General features: G+C 35.5%; 2 protein-coding genes across 2 annotated transcripts; one reads left to right on the forward strand and one right to left on the reverse strand.

Moving 5' to 3' along the window:
* Positions 1-2980: 2980 nt before the first annotated feature.
* On the forward strand, positions 2981-4636 carry LOC145581773 (NADPH-dependent aldo-keto reductase, chloroplastic-like). The gene is made up of 5 exons (XM_081638798.1): positions 2981-3100; positions 3317-3492; positions 3701-3944; positions 4134-4313; positions 4409-4636. Exons 1-5 carry the CDS (start codon positions 2981-2983, stop codon positions 4634-4636), a joined length of 948 nt encoding a protein of 315 aa, XP_081494924.1.
* Positions 4637-4840: 204 nt separating this feature from the next.
* Positions 4841-17401, reverse strand: LOC145581774 (uncharacterized). Its single transcript, XM_081638799.1, has 16 exons — positions 17109-17401; positions 16931-17014; positions 15983-16056; positions 15867-15900; positions 14864-14922; positions 14569-14683; positions 14391-14428; positions 9853-9950; positions 9145-9200; positions 8707-8995; positions 8404-8519; positions 7816-7872; positions 7327-7392; positions 6674-6748; positions 6403-6489; positions 4841-5145 (listed from the first exon to the last, which is right to left on the reverse strand). The coding sequence occupies exons 1-15, from the start codon at positions 17265-17267 to the stop codon at positions 6433-6435; spliced, it is 1377 nt and encodes a 458-aa protein (XP_081494925.1). The 5' UTR covers positions 17268-17401; the 3' UTR covers positions 4841-5145; positions 6403-6432.
* Between the last annotated feature and the right edge of the window lie 5015 nt (positions 17402-22416).

Genomic DNA, 22416 nt, shown 5'->3' on the forward strand with positions numbered 1-22416 from the left:
CCTGCATGATCACTTCATAACCCTTACGAAGCCATGCTGTTGGGACGGTCGTTGACAAAATCAGCATCGTCTTAATAGAGGTCATGTACGGTGATTGTCCTTCACGTTAAATCAACGTGATTTGAGGAAGGGTAGGCAAAATTAATTATTAATTAATATCTCTATTATTGGTTGACATTCTAACGTTAAGTCAACCCCTTTGAGTCATAATCATATCAAAAGTCAATAATTAATTAAACTAATAATCTTAGTCAACCTTATTAGTTGGACAAAATCATGATTTATTGTTGCTTACTGATATCATAACACCAACAGAATGAGGATTTTAGAATTATTTTTTAATGTTTAGGTTGACAATTTTACGTTAAGGTGTCCAATTTAATTAGTAGATAATTAGCTAATTAGAAATTAGTTAAGTCAACTCCAAAAACTCCCATTTTTTGGGGGTGATAATACTTGTTTTAAAATTGTTATAGTGATGACTTGTTAGTATTTTGGTAGGTAGTCGATCTCCAAGTTTATGGTTGAACCTTGAATTTGAGCTAACAAAATTAACTAAAATAATCAGTTGACAGTTTCATGCGACTTCTTATGACTCTATTGGATTATTAAGGGTCACTTGGGCTTTTGGAGTTTTGGTTCGATAAATGATGAGTTCAATGAATCATTATAATCAATGAAATTTACTTGATAACTAAAATTCATCACATCAATAATTATTAATTATTGAAAGTGACCTTATAACAAAATGCTAATGACCAGATTAAGAAATAAGCGAATGTGATCTTTAAAATCAGCAAGACTTTACCAGCTAAGTTAGTTGACATTCATAATACGCTATACACATAGTCAAAGGTGAGAAAAGGAATTATAATGTATACATCAATTACACACACCTGATTTCTAATTAATATTTATGTGAAAGAGTTAATTCACATGAGTGAAAATTTAAGATTTAAACATTTATTTATCAATTATAGAACCTATATAGATTTATGGTTTGAATCCTGGAAATTGAGGGTGCTTAAGGGAAAAGTTTCCCTTTCTCCTCCCTCTACCCCCAAGTGCCTAGTCAGTAAATATTGGACTAAAAAAAAAAAGATTAGGAAACTAGACCAATTTTCATGACGTACTAGTGAGGATTTAAGGTAGGAATGAACGATCAAGATGATTCTTTGCAAACAATAACGTAATACATGTGAGGACTAGTTTATAAAATAGATCTGATCTCTATACATAATATCAAATAGTCTTAAATATTTAATGCTTATACATAGGTCTTAATCTATGATAACATATAAATAAAATCTCGCAGCCATATGATTATAACGTTAGTGTTCCACTTTATTAAAATAATTTTCTATTTTAATATAGATGGTAAGCTAAAGTGATTAGTGTGTAGTATTAATTGGTGATTAGTATAATGAAGTTCGCGATTCGTCGGTTTGGATATATATTATGGCCAACGCATAGAAGTTGGAGCCTAAGATAGCAAAATAGCGTTGTTGTTGATACAAGTACAGTAGTATACACTAAACCATCTGACTATCTGAGTTACGTCATTAATTCATTATGACTTTTGGAAAGCGTGGGCGGTTTCTTAAGTCAAACAGAGATATATTTCGTTTATATAATTATAATTATAATTAATTAATTAATCAATTGTATCCTAATAATACAAGTATATATAGTCTCACAATATCGCACTAATATGTACTGTCACACTAATTATCGTAGATTGCTGGCAAATCTATAATCCATTCGATTTGTAGTCTTTAGCAGCTTATTAGCTCCCTCTCTTAAAAACTACTCTCAACCTTCCTTGGTGGTACTCCCTTGTAGTATTATTACGTGCTCGACTACCTGACCACTTAACTAACCTTTGAACATCAAAAGGAATAGCTAAGCGGTTAGGGTTCTGTCCAGTTTCAAGAGATCATGACATCGATTCTCACCCCGCCCTTGTAGCTCTCTTAAAAAAAAAACATCAAAAGCTTTAATAGCTCTAATTAACAATCCGTTTAATTTGCAATTCTCATATTCTCTCCATTACACAATCTTAATTATGATCTATAAATAATGTACTCGGATGTGAATTTTCATTTTATTTTTTTTCTTACAAGATGTATACATAATATTAATAATAAAACGAAGTAAAAATAATCACTTGCTTAACACAACTAGTGATCTATCATGCACATTGTACAATCAATTGTACAACAAAAATTATACTACATACAAGCTTTCTATGTGTCATAACAATTGTATGAAATTAATGAAAATGTGATATATGTTATGAACTTTTGTACATTGTTTATTGTTTATATGTCTTACAATAAAGACATCTTTTTCTTTCTTTTTTTTTTTTTTTTTTATTTTTTTTTATTTTTTTTATTGTATGTCAATTAACGATAAAAAAAACCTTGATCTTAACATTCTATTATTTCCCCCAAAAAATGAGAATATAAAGAAAGATCATAAGATTAATGAAGGACAAGACATAATCTATAGTGTACATAATATTTTGGATGTTCAAGAATACAATGTTGTAAAGAGTTGGGCAATGGGAGACCACATCATAGCAAGTTCCTAAAATCAAAGAAATCACAAGTTTAAATCCCAAAAGACAAGGCAAATCCTATGGTTATGATTTGCTTTTAATTTCTCCTTAATCACAATCCTAAGGCTATGATTTGCTTTTAATATCCCCTTAATCACATTATAATCTTTCATTAACTCCCCTCTTTCGAAGGACACACATTAAAACATTAGTTTATAATATTTGCTGAACTGTCTAAAGGATACGGTTACTTCTTTATTATACAAAATTATTTATTCATTGTTACATATTTTTTAAATCTTTGACTTTTCATGAAATGTATATATAGGTAGACATTTCCAAAGAAATTTCATAAGTTTATTTGTTTCAACCTAAAAGTGTATCATTATAACTGAAATTAGAGAGAGAGAGACTAGAAAAATGAGGCGTAATTTAGCAAGATTAAACACTGGAAATGTTGTTCCTCTTCTTGGATTAGGCACTTATTCTTCTTCATATGATCATGAAACAACACAAAAAGCCATTCATATGGCTCTTAAGGTATGATATTGACATCTTAAATCGCTCTGTCTTTAAATGGTGTTTGACTTTTTACGTGAGACCATCACTGTCAAAGTAGAAACAACATTTAAAGACAGATGAAGTGTATTTTAAAATTGAGCCTTTTTTTCGCAAGTTGGGGAATGTATGTTCTTTATACTCCGTAATGGATACAGCAGTAGACTAGTAACTAGGGTGCAATATTTGTTTATGCAGATGGGTTATAGGCATTTTGACACGGCAAAAATATACGGAACCGAGCCAGCTCTAGGGAAGGCCTTAACGGAGGCAATTAGTGATGGTGTGGTTGAAAGAAAAAACATTTTTGTTACGTCCAAGCTTTGGTCTAGTGATCATGACGATCCAGTCTCCGCTCTTAATCAATCCCTACAGTAAGCACAATCTCTTTTATATCTTGAAACGACGTTACATAAATGTGTCCTATTATCTAGGAAAGGAGTACTATATTTACATGTACATTTTGTTCTTGGTTCATTTCATCTAGGATTAAGATTAGGTGAAATGAACAACTTTCTTTGGATATGTGCCAAATTGTGAAAGCTCACGTTACTGAAGATATGTTTTGGGAATGTGAAACAGGAATTTGGGAATGGAGTACGTGGACTTGTACTTAGTGCATTGGCCCGTAAGGTTCAAATCATGGGCCGAATACCCGGTTCCGAACGAAGAGGATTTCGAAGAGATGGACATGGAATCGACTTGGGCAGGCATGGAGAAATGCCTTGAGTTAGGCCTCTGCAAAGCTATTGGTGTTAGCAATTTTTCCACCAGAAAACTACAACACCTTATGAATTTTGCTTCTGTATGTCCTGCTGTTAACCAGGTATGCTTTATGTTTTATGACATATTTCACAAGCTTTGTGGACTTGGGTTTTCGAAGAAAGTTTAGGTTGAGATGTGTATAAGATGTTACAATTATTTTGAGAGACAAGAAATATCGGAAAGAAAGATCACTATATGACATGTATTAACTTGTGCATAAATAATAATTGGTGTTTGATATGAAATGCAGGTAGAAATGCACCCAATGTGGAGGCAAAACAAGCTGAGAAAATTTTGCAGCGAGCATAAAATTCATGTGAGTGCATATATGCCCCTTGGTGGTCCTGGAAATTTCTGGGGCTCGACTTCGATAATAAAAGACCCCATCATCCAGTCCATCGCTCAAAAACACAGAGCAACTCCTGCTCAGGTATTATATTTTAGCAACAAATATTCCATTTCTGGCAACTCTATATGATTTGCAAGTCTGAATGACATGACGCGAATGAATGTGTTGTTTTTCAGGTTGCACTAAGATGGGGCATGCAGAAGGGAGTTAGTGTAATAGTAAAGAGCTTCAATGAAGGCAGGATGAGAGAGAATACCGGAGCCCTCGATCTCAAGTTGGATGATTTTGATATGATCAGCATTGAGAAGTTGGCAGAGAGAAAAATACTGAGAGGAGATCATCTTATCAACAAAACAACCAGCCCTTACAGGACAATTGAACAGCTTTGGGATTACGAGATCTAAACTCGGATATTGTACTCCTAGGAAAGTAGTTTCATCAACACTTGCATCAGTAGTTACATCTGTAAATGTATAAGCAACCGGGCAAGAAAGTTGATAGTCACATCTGGACATCCACAATAGGATAAAATCAGTGTGAATAGTCAGCATAATATTAACATCTCCTGATCATACAAGTGAGAGTTACATTTTACAACATAAAACATCTTCTGAGTTCTGAATATAACAGTAAGGGCTTACATTCTACAAAATAAATTAGCATCTTATTGAGGAAATTCTAGAAAATACACAACATTCGTATCTTTTCACTTGTTTTGATACATCTAAGAGACCCTTTAACAAGGATTATTTGGACAAAAAACCTTATTTCCTTCAGGATCTTATTGTAGATAAAAATTAATACAAGAAAGTATACAACAACCACCCCTATCTGATGATCAGATCATACTTGATGATTCAATGCCAACCTGTTTCCTTGGTCAGTAATGGCATCAAGACCATGATAACATCACCTGAGACATGTTAATTAAATAAAAGATAGGGAAAAGTGCGTCAAAAAGATGAAAAGGAAGATACAGATTAACTAGTATAAGATAATACATTTACTATGGATTTATTACAGACGATTAGTATTAGAACACAAAGTTTCATATGTGGCTGGCCACACCGTGCGGCCAGCCACAATATTAAAATAAATAAATAAAAAATCATTTTCTTCTCTTCTCTCCCTCCTCTTTCTCTCTCCTCTTTTCTTCTTCTAAGTTGGGGTTACTTCTTTCTCTCTCTCCTCTTTCCTTTTTCTCCGGAATTTGAATTTTTTGATGAAGAGATAATCGTTGATGAGAAGTTGAGTTCGAGTTTTCAAGGTCGGAGCTCCTCGTTATTGTCGCCGGAAAACAATTCAAAGGTTTTTAAGGCCAAATTCGGCCATAAAAACTCCAGATCTAGAGTTTTCATGGTCGAATTTGGCCTTTTTAGCCATATTTGAAGTGAAATTCGAAGCCATTGTTAATTTTAAAGGTATTTGTTCGATTTTTTTTTTTTTTTTTTTTTTTTTTTTTTTTTTTTACGGTTTGGTTGTGAGTTCGTTTGGATCTATGTTTGTTTGTGGGTTCGGCGTATGGTGGTGGTGGCATGGTGTATTGGGGGTGGGGCTAGTGGCGTATTGGGGGTGGTGGTGGGTCAAGGGTTACTAGGACGGAGGTTACTTGAGGGGTTACTAGATGGGTAGGTCAGGAGTTACTTAAGGGGTTACTAGATGGGTTACTTGAAGGGGTTACTTAAATGGGGTTACTTAAGTGGGGTTACTTGGGGGGTTACTTGAGGGGAACCTGGAGGGGTTACTTAAGTGGGGTTACTTGAGGGGTTATTGACGTGGCACCTTGGCGCACCGTGCGGCTGGCCGCACCAAAAACGCGCTGGTATCAGAAACTAGAAAGTATAATTAAGACAGTAAGTTTAAACTCCCATCAGGGCCATCAGGCAAATAAAGCCATCAATCTAAGCAGGTGAAGTGATTGTTCTACTTACCAAAAAAGAAGTGATTGTTACTAAAACCTCATTTTGCAACAGCAGAAGGCCATCAATCTAAGACTTAGGTTGGGGTTCCTTCAGTAAAACCCACTTAATTTTCTTCCTAACGAGGAAAGGGCAGCTCATAGTCTTTAAAAAAATAAAATAAAAAAAAAAAGCAAAAAAAGTCACTAGCACAATACGGAAAGATGCTTCACGATCAATTTGGAAAGTACAGCTTATAGCAAATAACATACCGGGTAACACTATTGACACGTGCATCCATTCTAGCTCTTGGCTTGCAGTTTGGGGGTAGACACAGAAGATGTACCTTGTTCAATGCACTGGTAAAAAAAACTTCTTAGTAGGGAAAAAAACAAACGGAAATGACATTTAGTAGAATTTACATCAATCCGAAACATATCTATGCCTATGGTGAATGGTAATTAACTACAAGAAGCCTTCTTTCTATGCCTCTGGCCTCTTCCATTCAGCATCATACCAAATCATCTTGGAAGATGCTCATACCTGAAGAAGATAGCTGTGCAGCCAATCCAAGGTTTGGGGGAATGTTGTTGCAGATATATTCACAACAGTTAGACCCTGTAATAAAAAAGGGAATAGCAAATAAGAAACAAAGACAAGGGCATGAAATAAGCTCAAGGCATATTCTCTAAGTTTAGTAAAATCCCCATCCCATGCTTCATCTCCTTTACACCCTACCCTGAACAAAGCAATTGCATCCAACAATAAAATCTTTAGACATAAGAAGACCATCACTTGCACCTGATTTGTCTAATAATCTTATAAGTTGAACCATTCACCTGCTTTTGCAGAGGATATATTATGAGAACCAAATCCTCCATGGAAAACCATTTTCTACATGAAGTGTGTGATCAAGCCGATCATCACAGACTACTCACAAGACTAAGCTGTGGCCTTGTAGGTTTCATAAAGTCAGGGGTATGAATCAATCAATCAAACAAAGCCTTAATCCCATAGGTGGGGTCGGCTGTTCCTCCATCCACACAAATGTTCCTCCATCCCTTACGGTCAAATACCTCATTCTCATGCACATCCCTATGCTTCATATTCTTCCTAACTCTTTCCAACCAAGTCAGGGGTGATGAATAAATTTTAGCCCTAAACAAGAGAGGGAAAAGGAAGGAACACGAGCATACCTGAGACTCAAATGAGCAAAGGTAGTCTTGAATAATCTTTAAATTCTTCATTAGCTTATCTTTATCCTGCAGAAAAGTAAATAAGTAATCAAAGCAAGAAACAAAGGAACAATGTGAATATGTGATACATGAGATCATTTGATATCATTGCTTTCATGAAGGAATTAACAGCAACATCATCATAAACAGAACCACACTGCACATACAATTGCACAGATATCAAAAATTAATAAAATAATAAGTTAAAGCAAGTGTTCTGTACTTCTATGTATCACACAAGGACCAGTAAAAAAATTTAACAGTGATAAGGACCAGATAAATTTTCAACAGTGATAAGGACCAGATAAATTTTCAACAGTGATAAGAACCAGAAAATTTTTCAACAGTGATAAGAACCAGTAACAAAATGGGAAGGGGAAATTTGACAACCTAGATACTTGCCAGTTACAAGCATAGCTTTTTACAAAAGAACAGAATCAATTAATTTACCTTCACAACACTGTTATCACTGAATGTACGAGTTGGGATCCATTCCTCGAGTAATGCCTTCACAAGTCCAGAAAATTCCAATTATAGTTACCGCAGAAAAAGTAATTACTACTATGAAAAAGAAAGCAAGTACATGCCAAAGGCATCTGCAAACATACACTGGCCAAAATGCGCTACATAAGAATCTAGTGATCTCCCCCCCCCCCCCCCCCAAAAAAAAAAAAAAAAAAAAAATGAAGCAACAAGCTACCAGAAAATTGTGATTATGGAAATACATGGGCAATGACTTCAATAGAATATGAAAGAACAAAAAGATCCTTGTTTTGAGTAATGAAAAACACAACTCAAAATCCACATTAAAGCTCTCTTTCAAGTCCATCAGCACTGAGGGTTACAAGCAACACTTGCTAATCTCAAGACCCTAGACTCCTAGAGCACTACTCCTATCTTTCACATAAATTCAATATGAATAGCATAATTCTAATAGCTAAAAAAAAAAAGAAAAAAGAAAGAAAGAAAGATAAAAGAGTGAAGCAAACAAGAAAAGGTTCAGAATGCCTCGTAATCTAAGTTAGAATACTAGAATACCTCATGGTCAAATTCAGCCATTTTAAGAACAATAGGTACAATGATTGGTTCAGCCCCAGATCTCTCTTTCTTTGTTTGAGGGTTTTCATCAATCTTTGTTTCTTTGAGAGTCTCAACTGCAAAACCGTAAAAGAAGTGAGAAAAGCTTACACTGTACTAACTTAACTAATGTATTGTTTGGAGAGATCTATCAAAAGTAGCAAATAAATGACTAAATGAAATCAATACTCTATACAAAGAAGCACGTAACAGTTTGTTTCTCAGTATAGCAAATGAAGAAAAAAAAAAGTAAAAAGTGCCAACCTTTATCATCAGAGGCTCTATCTTCAATATTAACAGAAGCAAGAGAGCTTAGAGCTTCATGCATCTGGTCAGAGGATACTGGTTCCTCAGTACTTGTATTCTCAGCACAGAGGCTTCTACTTCCAGAATCAATTTCGCCATTATCAGCAGGTTGGTTTTGTAATTGGCAGGTAGTATTATCAGTTGATGGATCAGATGCAACCTTTGTTTCTTCAACTTTTGGTTGTGTTTTCATGGACAATTTATTATCATCGTCCATTAAGTAAATGCTAGGATCTAAATGTACTCCCTGAAATAATATGTAATCACAAAAGCATAATTACATCATATTTGCCATTTCTAATCATGAAAGTAAAACTTGGGTCAAGAAGTTAATTTCCCTTCATAGGTTTTAAGGTCGATCAGTGACAAACAATTAAAGAAAAAGGCAAAGAGTACCTCAATTATAATAGGCTTTCCATCTTTCATTGCTTTCTTGAGATCTCCAGCTAAACCTGAAAAAATGAATAATAAGACTCATTTATAATCCCACATAAAGAAAGTAATTTAATAGTATATTCATGACGGAGCTTCAAAGAATGAAGCGGTGGCATTGCGTTCATCTTTCCTATCCCAGATAAATAGTTTGAGCCTCACCAGGAGCAGACCCGCTATGTGATTCTCCCTACCCTTTATATCCTCCCCATAGGCAGACAACCCTCAAAAGTACAGAAAATTCTTGATGATGCAGGAGAAAATATCTCAAAATTGGGAAAAATAATATATATACTTATATATGTAGGTGTGGTCTAGCTTTCGGTAACTTTCTTTATTCAAATAAAAGATGCTCAGTCAAACCTCCTATGTTTGCTTTTAGATTATGATCAAAAATGGAAGAAAGGGAAGAGTGATAGAAGGAAAAATATTTATATATAAGATGCACTTTACTTTTTTACCTAGTGCCTTCACCTTGGTGATGTTTAATATTTTAAATATAAAAGAAATATTTCATTTCCTTCCAGCTTCTTTCACAACATCCAACAAAGTAGAGAGTTTCACATAATAATAATAATAAAAATAAATAAATAAATAAAAACATGACTGCTGGTACATTTATAAATTATTATGCACTAAAAAAAGATTTAAGCTAGGATATATAGTTATCACCTTTACGAACAATCCTGCATTCTCTACAGAATTCTGTGATGAACTCGTCAGAAGAATCAATTTCCCTCGCCCATACAGGTGTAGATGTCAACGGAGCTCTGCATATATTTTAAAAGTAACATAAACATTTGCAGAAACTACCATAAATAATCTTTTATGTGAAACTATCACAAATAATCTTTTCTCCAGTTTCATCATTTCAAGTACAATTAACGTTTATAGATGCTCTTTCACAAAATTATAAATAAATAAATAAAAATATTTAATTCATAGATCAACTCCGCCAGTGGGTTTCCCGCTGCCAGTCCCAAGCCTGGATAAAGGAGGAGGGTTACGGTAGGCCAGTGACAGCCAGTATAAAACTTCGTCACATCCCATGACATGAGCCAAACAGATATTTTCGTGGGGGCGTTCCCTACTCAGCGACGCGCTGCACTTCCTAGACCCGGGTGTAGTGATAAGTATGCAAGGGTTGCTAGGTCGTCGCCCAGAAGCGACGCGCCACATTGCCCGAGTGTGGTGTCAAATGAGCAAGGGCGTGCCATTGGGGCGTTCCCTACTGAGCGACGCGCTGCACTTCCCAGACCCGGGTGCAGTGATAAGTATGTAAGGGTTGCTAGGTCGTCGCCCAGAAGCGACGCGCCATATTGCCCAATTGTGGTGTCAAATAATCAAGGGCTTGGAGTTGGGATCAGGAGGGAGCGTGGGAGAAAAGAATTTAGTTTGCGGATGGGTTCTTGGAATGTGGGGTCTCTTACGGGAAAATCAGCAGAATTGGTAGAAGTAATGAAAAGACGACGCGTGAACATCATGTGCCTCCAAGAGACAAGATGGACAGGAGAAGGAGCTCGAGGCTTGGTTTTGGGGTATAAGGTATGGTATGTTGGGCAAGAAACGAGCCACAGAACAAGGAATGGTGGAGCTAGGAACGGAGTTGGTGTGGTTCTCGATGAGAGGTTGGCAAAAGAGGTGATCGAGGTCTATCGGAAGAACGATAGGTTGATAAGGCTGAAGTTGCTATGTGGCAAGGAGATTGTGAATGTTATCAGTGCTTATGCTCCCCAAGTGGGTTTAGATGCAGAAGAGAAACGACAATTTTGGGAGGACCTAGACGAGGTGGTGCAGGGTGTCCACCACTCAGAGAAGTTATATATTGGAGGGGATCTAAATGGGCACGTTGGGGCGAGCCGAGATGGCTATGAGAGTGTCCATGGAGGCTTTGGGTATGGGCAGAGGGACGCCGGTGGTGAAGCTATTATGGATTTTGCCCAATCATATGATTTAATTTTGGCTAATACTTGGTTTAAGAAGAGGGATTCACACTTGATAACTTTTCGGAATGGAGCAAATGCAACTCAAATAGACTTCCTGCTCACAAGGAGCATAGATAGACAAAGTTGCATAAACTGTAAGGTTATCCCAGGGGAGAGTGTGGTCACCCAACACCGGCTATTGGTAATGACTATTCGTCTGAAAGAGAAGGCGAAGAAAAAAGTTAGACAAGAAGAACCAAGGATAAGATGGTGGACCCTAAGGGATGCAAAAGCTAAGGTTTTTACAGAAAAGGTAATTGAAGAAGCGGATTGGGATGGAGAGGTGGATCCGGACATGACTTGGTTACGAATGAAGAACTGTTTCCTAAGAGTGGCCAAAGAGGTCTTAGGGGAAGTAAGGGGAAGAACTTCGGTACAGAGAGATACTTCGTGGTGGAATGAAGAGGTGAAAGCAGTAATTAAGCAAAAAAGGGAATGCTATCAAGCCTTAGGAAAATGTAGGAGTGATGAAACCTTTGCAGCGTATAAGGAGGCTAAGAGTAAGGCAAAGGCAGCTGTTCGCCAAGCAAAAGAAAAGGCATATCAGGAGGTTTATGAAAAACTTGATTCCAAGGAGGGAGAAAGGATCATTTATAAGATGGCAAAGAGAAGACAAGAGGCAAGGAAGGATATTGGCATGGTGAAGTGTGTCAAAGATAAGAACCAAATGGTCCTAGTGCAAGAGGAGGGCATCAAGGACAGGTGGAAGGGGTACTTCGATGAATTATTTAATGGAAGTAATGGAGTTGTGATAGGAGATACCTCTATGAGTGATGAAGAAATCAACATGGAGTATGTGCGAAGGATTAGGAGAGTAGAGGTGGAGATTGCACTGAGGAAGATGAAACCTAAGAAGGCGGTTGGCCCTGATGGGGTACCGATAGAGGTGTGGAGGTGTTTGGGTAAGATTGGTATTGATTGGTTAACAAACCTTTTCAACAAGATATGGACGGCTACAAGGATCCCACAAGATTGGAGGAAGAGCACCTTGGTCCCGGTTTATAAAAACAAAGGAGACGCTCAAGATTGTTCTAACTATCGAGGAATTAAGCTTATGAGCCATACTATGAAGTTGTGGGAAAGGGTGATTGAACAAAGGTTGAGGGCATGCACAAGCATTTCAGATAACCAATTTGGTTTTATGCCTGGGAGATCTACTATGGAGGCAATCCATTTGATAAGACAAATGATGGAGTTTTATAGGGTAAAGAAGAAAGATCTTCATATGGTCTTTATTGATTTAGAGAAGGCATATGACAAGGTGCCAAGAGAGATACTTTGGTGGGCAATGTTGAAGAAAGGTATCCCACGAAGGTATGTAGACCTAGTTAAGGATATGTATCGGGATGTGTCAACAAATGTGAGGACATGCGGAGGGTTGACAAAAGATTTCCCTATTACAATCGGATTGCATCAAGGGTCTGCATTAAGCCCTTTTCTTTTTGCAACGGTTCTAGATGAAGTAACTAGACCAATTCAAGATGAGGTTCCATGGTGTATGTTGTTCGCAGATGATATCGTTTTGGTGGATGAGACTAAGGATGGGGTTAATGTCAAGTTGGAGCAATGGAGGCAAAGGTTGGAATCTAGAGGGTTTAAGCTAAGTCGGAGTAAGACTGAATATTTGGTATGTCGTTTTGGCACTCAGAGGGGGACAAGCAATGAAGTGGTGAGTTTGGATGGAAAGGATTTGACCATGAGTGAATGTTTTAAGTACCTAGGGTCGATCATCCAGAAGAATGGTGACATTGATCAAGACGTGACCCACAGGATTAAGTCAGGGTGGCTTAAATGGAGAGCGGCCACGGGAGTGTTATGCGACCGCAGCATTCCCTTAAAGTTGAAGGGAAAATTCTACAGGACTGCCATAAGACCAGTGTTGCTCTATGGTACAGAATGTTGGGCTTCTAAGAAAGAGCATATTAAAAAGATGGAGGTTACGGAAATGCGCATGTTAAGGTGGATGTGTGGAAACACTTTAAGAGATAGAATCAGAAATGAGGTTATTCGCAAGAAAGTAGGTGTGGCGGGCATTGTAGATAAATTAAGGGAAAATCGTCTGCGTTGGTTTGGACATGTAAGACGGAGACCCGAGGGTGCACCGGTGCGAAGAGTGGAAGAGTGGGACCATGGAGGGATTAAACGAGGAAGAGGGAGACCAAAGATGACTTGGTTGGAAGGAGTGAGGAAGGATATGAAGTGCATGGATTTACGTGAGGATGAAGTTTTGGATCGTAAGGGATGGAGGAGAAAGATTTATGTTGATGACTACACGGAATAATCAAATTTGGTTCATGTTAGCCGACCCCACTTTTGGGATTAAGGCTTTGATTGATTGATTGATTGATTGATTGATTTAATTCATAGATCGTCGAGACAACTGTGCAAAGGTTATTTTGCATATTTATTGTTTTTGTTATCTTGTAATTTGTATAAATGATTGCTGTTTAACACATAATTTCTTCTAAGGGTATCTTCAGAGTGATAGTGTGTGTGTTTCCCAACTCATGAGTGTGGTCAGATCAGTGCAGAGATCAGTCCATCATGCACTATAAAACCTAAGATAAGTAGGGGGGTAAATGAACCAAGCCGATCAATAAACTACTCGTGTTCGGGCTCGGTTGAAGCTCGTTCATGTACGTTTATTTAATAAATGAGCCGAGTTTGAACAAATTTTGAACCTCGTTTAATAAATGAGCTTGAACACGAACATAGATATGCTCGTTCAGATAAGTTCATGAACAACTCGTTTATTTATGTTTATGAACTACTCGTTCATTTATGTTCATAAATTATTGATTTATTTACAATTATTAATTTAATTATTAAATTTATAATTAAGATTCAATTATTATGCTAATTTTGAAATTTTCAAATATCAAAAGTACAAAGCTCATTTATTGGAGAAGCTCGATTATTATTAAGTTCGTTCATGAAAGGCTCGTTAAATAAACGAGTTGTTCATGAACTGTTCGTGAACATATAGTGTACTAAATGAGCAGAGCTTGAACAGAAATTTGAGCTCGCTTGAAAGCTCGGGATCGTACTCAAACTCGCCTAAGTTAAATGAACTTTAACATGAACAAGGTAATACTCGGATCGGCTCGGCTCATTTACACCCCTAAAGATAAGAGTTCAAATGACAGCTGGATGCCGGAATTATCTTATAAATTTTAGATGATGAGTTAATACCAAATTCAAAGTGAGAAAAGGCAAGTATATTACTCTGTAGATGTGCGAAGCAATTCGTAGACCATATCAGTCTGCAATGGTAGAAAGCAATAAGAATGATATCAATACAGAAAGATCATGGGAAAGTTATTTCCCTCTCCAGAAACTCTAAGAAGCACCATTAGCAAACAAAAAGAAATTCATACTAGTAGAAATATGTAACCAGGTTCACCTGTAAAACGTTTGGTAAATTTAGTCTTTGTGCAAGTTGTGTAGCAATGGTGGATTTCCCAGTACAAGCAGTTCCACAGACAAGAATGACCAGTGGCACCCGCTGATGGTGAAACCTAAAAGGAACATGAAAGGATATACAAGTCAAATAAGTAGAAATTTGTCACTTTAGTACTTTTAACTGTCATTAATTAGAAATAATAGCTAAAACGCGAGAGTGCGAGATCAATAAAACCCTAGATAGAAGAAGATAATAAACCTCATAACAGGATGAATAACATATTCATTGCACTAACCTGGTCATCATCTTATAACGATTGATATACTCTTCACCATAGCCCCTACGTTCCATAAGCTGCAAATAGAGTCCTATAAGAAGGTTTAATGAAATCACATTTTGAATACAGTCAATCTTAATGTTTGTAAATACATTTGATACCATATATCTTATTGCAATGGTCATGAAGACCTCAAATAACATCAAATTTTCTATAGGCTACGAAGAGGGAGAGATCAACCCTTCCATTCTTCATTCGCTTTTTTAAAACCGGACTACTGGAGAATACTTAATCCCTCATCAAATTTGGGATCATAAAACCATTGAGTTCATGTTTAAATCCCTGATAGTTTTTATTAAACAGCAATACAGAATCTACCTATAAACTAAATATACAGAGCTAAGAGCCATAATGTTTAAATTCTTCAATCTAAAGCTTTACATTGCTAATAAGACAAGTAAGAAGTGGATGTTCAGAGTTATGCGTAATTTCAAGCAACAAAATCAATAACTACATCACATCTCTCCAAACTTATTTGAACAATTAAGTGCCTACGAAGAACTAACAGAGGGAATCAAAGAACAGAGACAGACCACATGCACAAGAAAACCAAATAATTTATGTGTCCCAAATTGATTGCCACCTTTGGTTTTTGTGTTGCTCTACTTTATTGTCCTCTGTTGTCAACAAATGGATAATCTATTCCCAGTATTTTACACATTTTTAGTTAAAATGTAACTCATTGATTGCACTCAGACTTTGCAAAAAGTCAACATAGACATACTCTTTAGGAGAGGGGAAGTATTAAGTCAATATTTATACATGTGACAAAACAACTCTAGCTAACCATCAAAATCCGTGAATAAAAGATTGTTAGCTAAAACTCTATTGGTTGGTTGATGTTACTTTTTAAAATGCTTCAGCATTCTCGTATCCCTGAACAGACATCAGTTGGGAAGGTATTATGGGAAAATCGTATCAATTGATGTCTAAAAATTAGAGCATAAGATAAAATGTATACCTTAAATAGATTGGCCTCCAGGTCATTCTGAGAGCTGCATGATGACAGTATCGTTTATTAGTTCCATGGAAAATAACACTTAAATCATTTAAAGCAAAAACCAACTGATGACATACACATCAAGCAGGCTGTTGTCGATAAGCAGCTTTTTAAGTTCCAAAGCAATCTTGATCGCTACATGATTAGGAATCTAAGATAGCGCAACAAAATGCAACATCAAAATAAAGGTTATTAAAACAATCATTCAACATCAAGAGCTCAAACATGGTCTCTAATCACAAACAAAACTGCAAGACCGGTATTTTACGCAATATAACTGTAGTGATCCAACAGCTATTAGACAAAACAAAGATGCTTGCAAAAGGTAGTCTGCTACACAAGCACTGAAACATATTATTATATCATGAGAGTTTTATCAATTAAGAGGAACCTACAATTTTTTAACAATCCAACACATTAAAGATGGAGGGATGGTCAGTCCCTCACTCCCTCCATCCCCCACCCCCCCCACCCCACAAGAAGTGGGGGTTCGAATCCTCATCCCCCGTTCCGTGATAGGGTGGAGGGCCCTCCCTGTATCTTACCGATTATAAATAAATAAATAAAATAAAAAAATAAGGCCTACATCTAATTGGGTTTGAACTACTTAAAACCAGTGAAGGTTTTAGAGCAGAAGTAACCAAAGAATATAGCACAAATCATATTTCATAAGCGCATGCAATTAATTCACTTATACCCATCTACTGATGTCAATTATCTTAGTTGGTTAAAGTTTGGGGATCCAATCCCGCCTACATCTTTTACCTTCTGGCTATACACCCCCCCCCCCCCCCCCCCCAACAAAAAAAAAAAAAAAATTTCAAACTTCTCAATCTGTAACTGTTAGAACCATCAACACACACCCAATTATCTGACATTAAACAATTGCATGCTATCAACTCAATCAAACCCAAATTTACAATAACAATCAATAAACACCCAATGCAATACACCAAGTATAACATACAATTCAAATTAAAACCATTGCATGTACCACCAACAATCCTGAAGATCAAAAATCATACCTTGGTAACAGTCAACATTCTGCTAAGCAAAAATCTCGATAAAACATAGTAATGATCAGCATTATCACCCAACCAAACTTTAACCTAATACCCAAAAAATTAAAATCAACCCCACAATTTAAAAATCAAATTAACAAAAAATGGAATAAAAAACTGAATCAAAATCATTGATTGAAACCTTGACAAAATCGTATTTGGAAGAAGCGTTACGAGCGGCGAATCGAAAAGGGCGAGGATTGGCATCGTCGGGAAAATCATTATTATTATGATTATCATCTGGTTCTTGACTGCCATTGGAACTTGGCTCAGGAAATGCAACTCCTTTGTCTTTCTTCATCTTCACTTTCCCAGTTTCTCTCTCCTCTGATATTCTGCGTTAACACTTAACAGCTGAAAAGTTTTACGTGTTGTTTTCTCCAGTTTGATGCTTCTCAATTACGGAGTAATGTATGATGACTATGATCGATCATACTCGGGAAGACTGTAATAATGAATTGACCGGCCTAGTAATTTTTTAATTTATGGAATGTTTTCGATTTTCGATTTTCCATTTTTAATTTTACTCCCACAAAAGGCCTTGTTCGGTTTAGAAAATTTTGAATGAAAAAAATGACTTAGAACCTATTTACTTCACCATAATTTTTCTAAATTAAAATTTATTTTATTGAATTAATATTACTCAACCGAAATTATTGTTGTTTAACAAAAATTATTTTTACAGACTGTATTATATTTCTTCTTTAAAATTACTGATTTTTACTGTATTAAAATTATAGTGCTGAATTATTTTTACTTAATATTATTTTTTTAAGGTGAACTGAACAGGGTCTTACAATACAAGAACCACTCCAAAGAATTGACGTTATAAATTCATTGTTTTAGTACTTTGTTGGTTTTAAAAAAGTTAATTTAATGATTTGTGGTGTTCAACCAGAGTCACATTAGAACTTTTTATTCTATTAAACATGGAGTAATATACTACGTAAAAATGATTTCACTACTAAAGATTTCATTATTACAAATAGAAAATTCATACTCTCTCTAAGAGCTCACTTTTTCTTAAAGCCTTGTTTTATAAGGAGGGACATTGACGAAAATCTCTCACACTTGAAAGTTGGAGGACTAACCAACTATTCTATCTAGTCTTTAATTTATTCGAGGGTTCACAATACTCCGTATTATTCTAGTCTTCTAGAGTAGTAGCTTCTGTTTTGGATTTTTCATTATGAGTACGGAGTACCTCAAGAATTTTATATCAATTTCACTTTGAGAAGGTTTTGTGTAGAACGGACCCACGTGAGATTGGGCTCAGCAACAAAAAGGCACGGGTTTGAAAAACACAATCAAAGCCCGCGCACCAACATTTTATAAAATCGATAATATTGTCTTATTCCTGATAAAAATAATCTTATTCTTGACTAAAATAGTCTTATTCTTGATAAAAATTATCTTATTCGCGACTAAAATTATCTTATTCCTAACTAAAATAATCTTATTGCTGACTAAAATTTTCTAATTCCTCACAAATATTAAACCAATTAATATTAATCTAATACCTGGCAATACTAATCTAATACATGACAATAAACATTTAATACCAAACAATAACAATCAAATACCAAACAATAAACATCTAATACCTGACATTATTTTCTTGTTCACCACTGAGAGGCACTGACCCTCTTCTTTTTCTTCCATGACTACAATATTTTCTCTCTCCTCAACCCTCAGATTTCACATCATCTCTAACAAACTCCCACATTTCATCATCAATTAACAATTCCACAATCAAATTTCCCTAAATCAAATTAATCAAATTCACCCAAAACCGCCGCGACAAAGTCGACTCACCAAAATCCTCCTTATCTTGACCATTATCAATAGAATTCGACCTCCCCAAACTCAACAGAGTAGCAGGACGGAGCTGGTCATTCTCCAGATCATCTCGAAACTCTGAATTTGAAGCATTGATCGCCAAAGCAAGTTGCATCTAATCATTCTTCATCACCAACAAGTTGGGAGGTGCGGGAGAGGAGGCGGAGAGTGGTGAAGGACCTGGCCGCCATTGATGGGCGGGAGGAGACCTGAAAGGGAAAGAAGGAGAATGAAGATAGTGGACTTACACGAGTCCGTCTCACCCAAAACTTTACCTTTCACTTTGGATATCTTAACCCAAACAAGGCTAACACTTAAATGACAAATAATTAACATTGACAATATGTTAGTAATGTTACTTCGATTTGTACTTTGTATTTGATATCTTTTTTCATTAAATATACTAGCCAAAAGTTCTTACTTCCTAGATTTAAGTATTCAGTATCCATGTTACTAAAGTTTGGGATCAAGCTTTTGTTCAAAGAAACCGTTATACAACTCAAATTCTTTAATTGTGATTTTTTATTAGGGGTTATAAATGAGCTAATTTGACATGAGCGAAAGTGTTAAAATACAATGAATAGTTATTTTAAAACCTTATAAAGGTCTACAAATTTAATGTTTTCCCAAGTGCCAAAGATGACAATAAAGCCCCGTTCATTTCACCTTATTTTTGCTGAACTAAAATTATTTTTACTGAAACAAAATTATATTTGCTGAACTTAAATTATTTTTACTGAATTTAAATTAGTTTTACTGAATTGAAATTATTTTTGTTGAAATGAAATTATTTTACTGATTTTCTATTGTAAGGCCCTGTTCACTTCACCTTAAAAAATAATATTAAGTAAAAATAATTTTAGTTCAGCAAAAATAAGTTCAGTTCAGTAAAATTAATTTCAGTTCAGTAAAAATAATTTCAGTCCAGTAAAAATAAGTTCAATTCAGTAAAATTCAGTTTTCTTAAAGAAGAATTATAATAGAAAATCAGTAAAAATAATTTCAGTTCAGCAAAAATAAGGTGAAGTGAACGGGACCTAATTCTTTTTTAACATAATTGAATTTTGGTGAACTGAACTTATTTTTACTAAACTAAAATTAATTTTACTGAACTGAAATTATTTTTACTTAATATTATTTTTTTAAGGTGAAGTGAACAAGGACTAAGTCTTACTCAACTAAATTTAAGAATAACTTTGTTAAGAAAAATACTTAGCAACCAAAGGTTATAGAATACATCCTGTAACAAAAAATTTATATAAGACTTTCATCTCAATCCAATTATGAACCGTTAAAAAATAAAAAAGATACATTTATATTAAAAAATTACCCTTCATTTAAATTTATCATGGTGTACCAATAATTTTTTCACCTAATGTTATTCATCAAGCTCAAATTTTCTTTCATCGCAAAGTAAATTCTAGTCTATACCCAAGTATTACATCTCTGTTCATACAACGGTTACGCTACGTGGCTATGCAACCCTTCCACAAAACCAGAAATAGGAAAGGTATGGAGATTCAATCAAATAAAACACAAGCTTTGGATTGGATTAATTGATTTGTGAGTAGTTGATTGCATCACGTATGAGATACTACGATTATATATCTTTTTTTTGATAATTCAGCTAAATATAAATGAATTTTAATATTACTACACATCAAATTATTTTTGTTCTTAACAATCAAAAGTATCTGACGAATTCAATAAAATAGTTGATTACGCCCGATAAAATCTACAACTCTACAATCTATAAGATAGAAACTTTTATTATAAAATAAGGGGAAAAGGGAGAATATGAGAGAGATATATAGAGAGGTAATAGTGTTATATCTATATTCATCCATTTCATTAGTCACCTATATATATATACATGATAGAACATTGTAACTTATATGGACAATGAAGAGTCCATTCATGAGAGGGTTAATGTGACCTAATGACAAAGGAGGATTACAAGGGTGTTATTACAACCATACTTAAGATAGTCATAAAAGTGATATTTACAAGCTATAATGACCATCCATTATTAACATATTTTATAACACTCCCCCTTGGATGGTCATTATCTTAAAATAGAATAATGCGCATATATGCTGCCTCATTAAAAACCTTTCCAGGAAAAACCCTGTGGGAAAAAACCATGGATAAGGGAAAAAGAGTACAACGCGCAATTACTCCCCCTCATTATTATATCACTGAAGATCTCTGAGACGACGCAATCCAATACGATAAACTAACTTTAAAATGTTGCTGTCGGAAGAGCCTTAGTGAATAAGTCTGCTAAATTCTCACTTGAACGAATCTGCAATACTTTTATATCTCCATTCTTTTGAAGATCATGAGTGAAGAAAAATTTGGGTAAGATGTGCTTTGTTCTGTCGCCTTTGATGTATCCTTCCTTAAGTTGAGCAATACAAGCTGCATTATCCTCATATAAAGTTGTCGGTGCCTCCTTCCCAGATGATAAACCACAAACTTCTTTTATGTGTTGAATTACTGACCTTAACCATACACATTCACGACTAGCCTCGTGAATTGCTAAAATCTCAGAATGATTGGAAGAAGTAGCTGCAATGGTTTGTTTCATGGAACGCCAAGAAATGGCAGTACCACCATATGTGAACACATATCCGGTTTGTGATCGACCATTATGAGGATCAGATAAATAACCTGCATCTGCAAAACCAATCAAATTTTCTTTGGACAACTTTGGGAAAAATAAACCCATATCCTTCGTACCTTGAAGATAACGAAGTAAATGTTTGATCCCATTCCAATGCCTCCGAGTTGGACATGAACTAAACCTTGCTAATAAATTAACTGAAAATGATATGTCGGGTCGTGTATGACTTGCAAGGTACATTAGCGCTCCAATTGCACTAAGATATGGTACTTCAGGACCAAGAATCTCTTCATCATTTTCCTGAGGTCGGAATGGATCTTTATCTACTTCAAGTGATCTTACAACCATAGGGCTACTCAATGGATGTGCTGTATCCATAGAGAATCTTTTATCTATGTATGTTGATTGATGCACAAGGATTCCATTCTCTAGGTGCTCTATTTGTAACCCCAAGCAGAATTTTGTCTTTCCAAGATCTTTCATTTCGAACTCTTTCTTTAAATAATTGACAGTCACTGAAATCTCTTCAGGAGTTCCAATGATATTCAAATCATCAACATACACTGCAATTATAACAAATCCCGATCCAAATTTCTTTATAAAAATACATGGGCTGATAGGATCATTCTTATAACCTTCTTTTAACAAATAGTCACTTAGACGGTTATACCACATACGCCCAGATTGTTTCAATCCATAAAGAGATTTGTTCAATTTAATACAGAAATATTCTCGAGAACTAAATTTTGCTGCTTCTGGCAGTTTAAATCCTTCTGGGAGCTTCATGTAAATGTCATTATCTAGTGGGCCATATAAATAAGCTGTGACTACATCCATCAAACGTAAGTCAAGTCCTTCTCTTATTGCCAGACTAATAAAAAATCTAAAAGTAGTTGCATCCACCACAGGAGAATATGTCTCCTCATAATCAATACCAGGTCTTTGTGAGAATCCTTGTGCAACTAAGCGTGCCTTATATCTTACA

The sequence above is a fragment of the Chenopodium album genome, chromosome 15, assembly GCF_948465745.1.
Source record: "Chenopodium album chromosome 15, dcCheAlbu1.1, whole genome shotgun sequence".
NCBI classification, from domain to species: Eukaryota; Viridiplantae; Streptophyta; class Magnoliopsida; order Caryophyllales; family Amaranthaceae; genus Chenopodium; species Chenopodium album.

Coding starts and splice junctions, on each gene's coding strand:
- LOC145581773 (XM_081638798.1), top strand. CDS start 2,981: ATGAGGCGTAATTTAGCAAGATTAAACACTGGAAATGTTGTTCCTCTT. Junction 3,493..3,700: donor GCTCTTAATCAATCCCTACA/GTAAGCACAATC, acceptor AATGTGAAACAG/GAATTTGGGAATGGAGTACG. Junction 3,945..4,133: donor TATGTCCTGCTGTTAACCAG/GTATGCTTTATG, acceptor TATGAAATGCAG/GTAGAAATGCACCCAATGTG.
- LOC145581774 (XM_081638799.1), bottom strand. CDS start 17,267: ATGAAGAAAGACAAAGGAGTTGCATTTCCTGAGCCAAGTTCCAATGGC. Junction 8,996..9,144: donor GAAAGCCTATTATAATTGAG/GTACTCTTTGCC, acceptor ATATTATTTCAG/GGAGTACATTTAGATCCTAG. Junction 7,393..7,815: donor GTGATAACAGTGTTGTGAAG/GTAAATTAATTG, acceptor ACTTTTCTGCAG/GATAAAGATAAGCTAATGAA.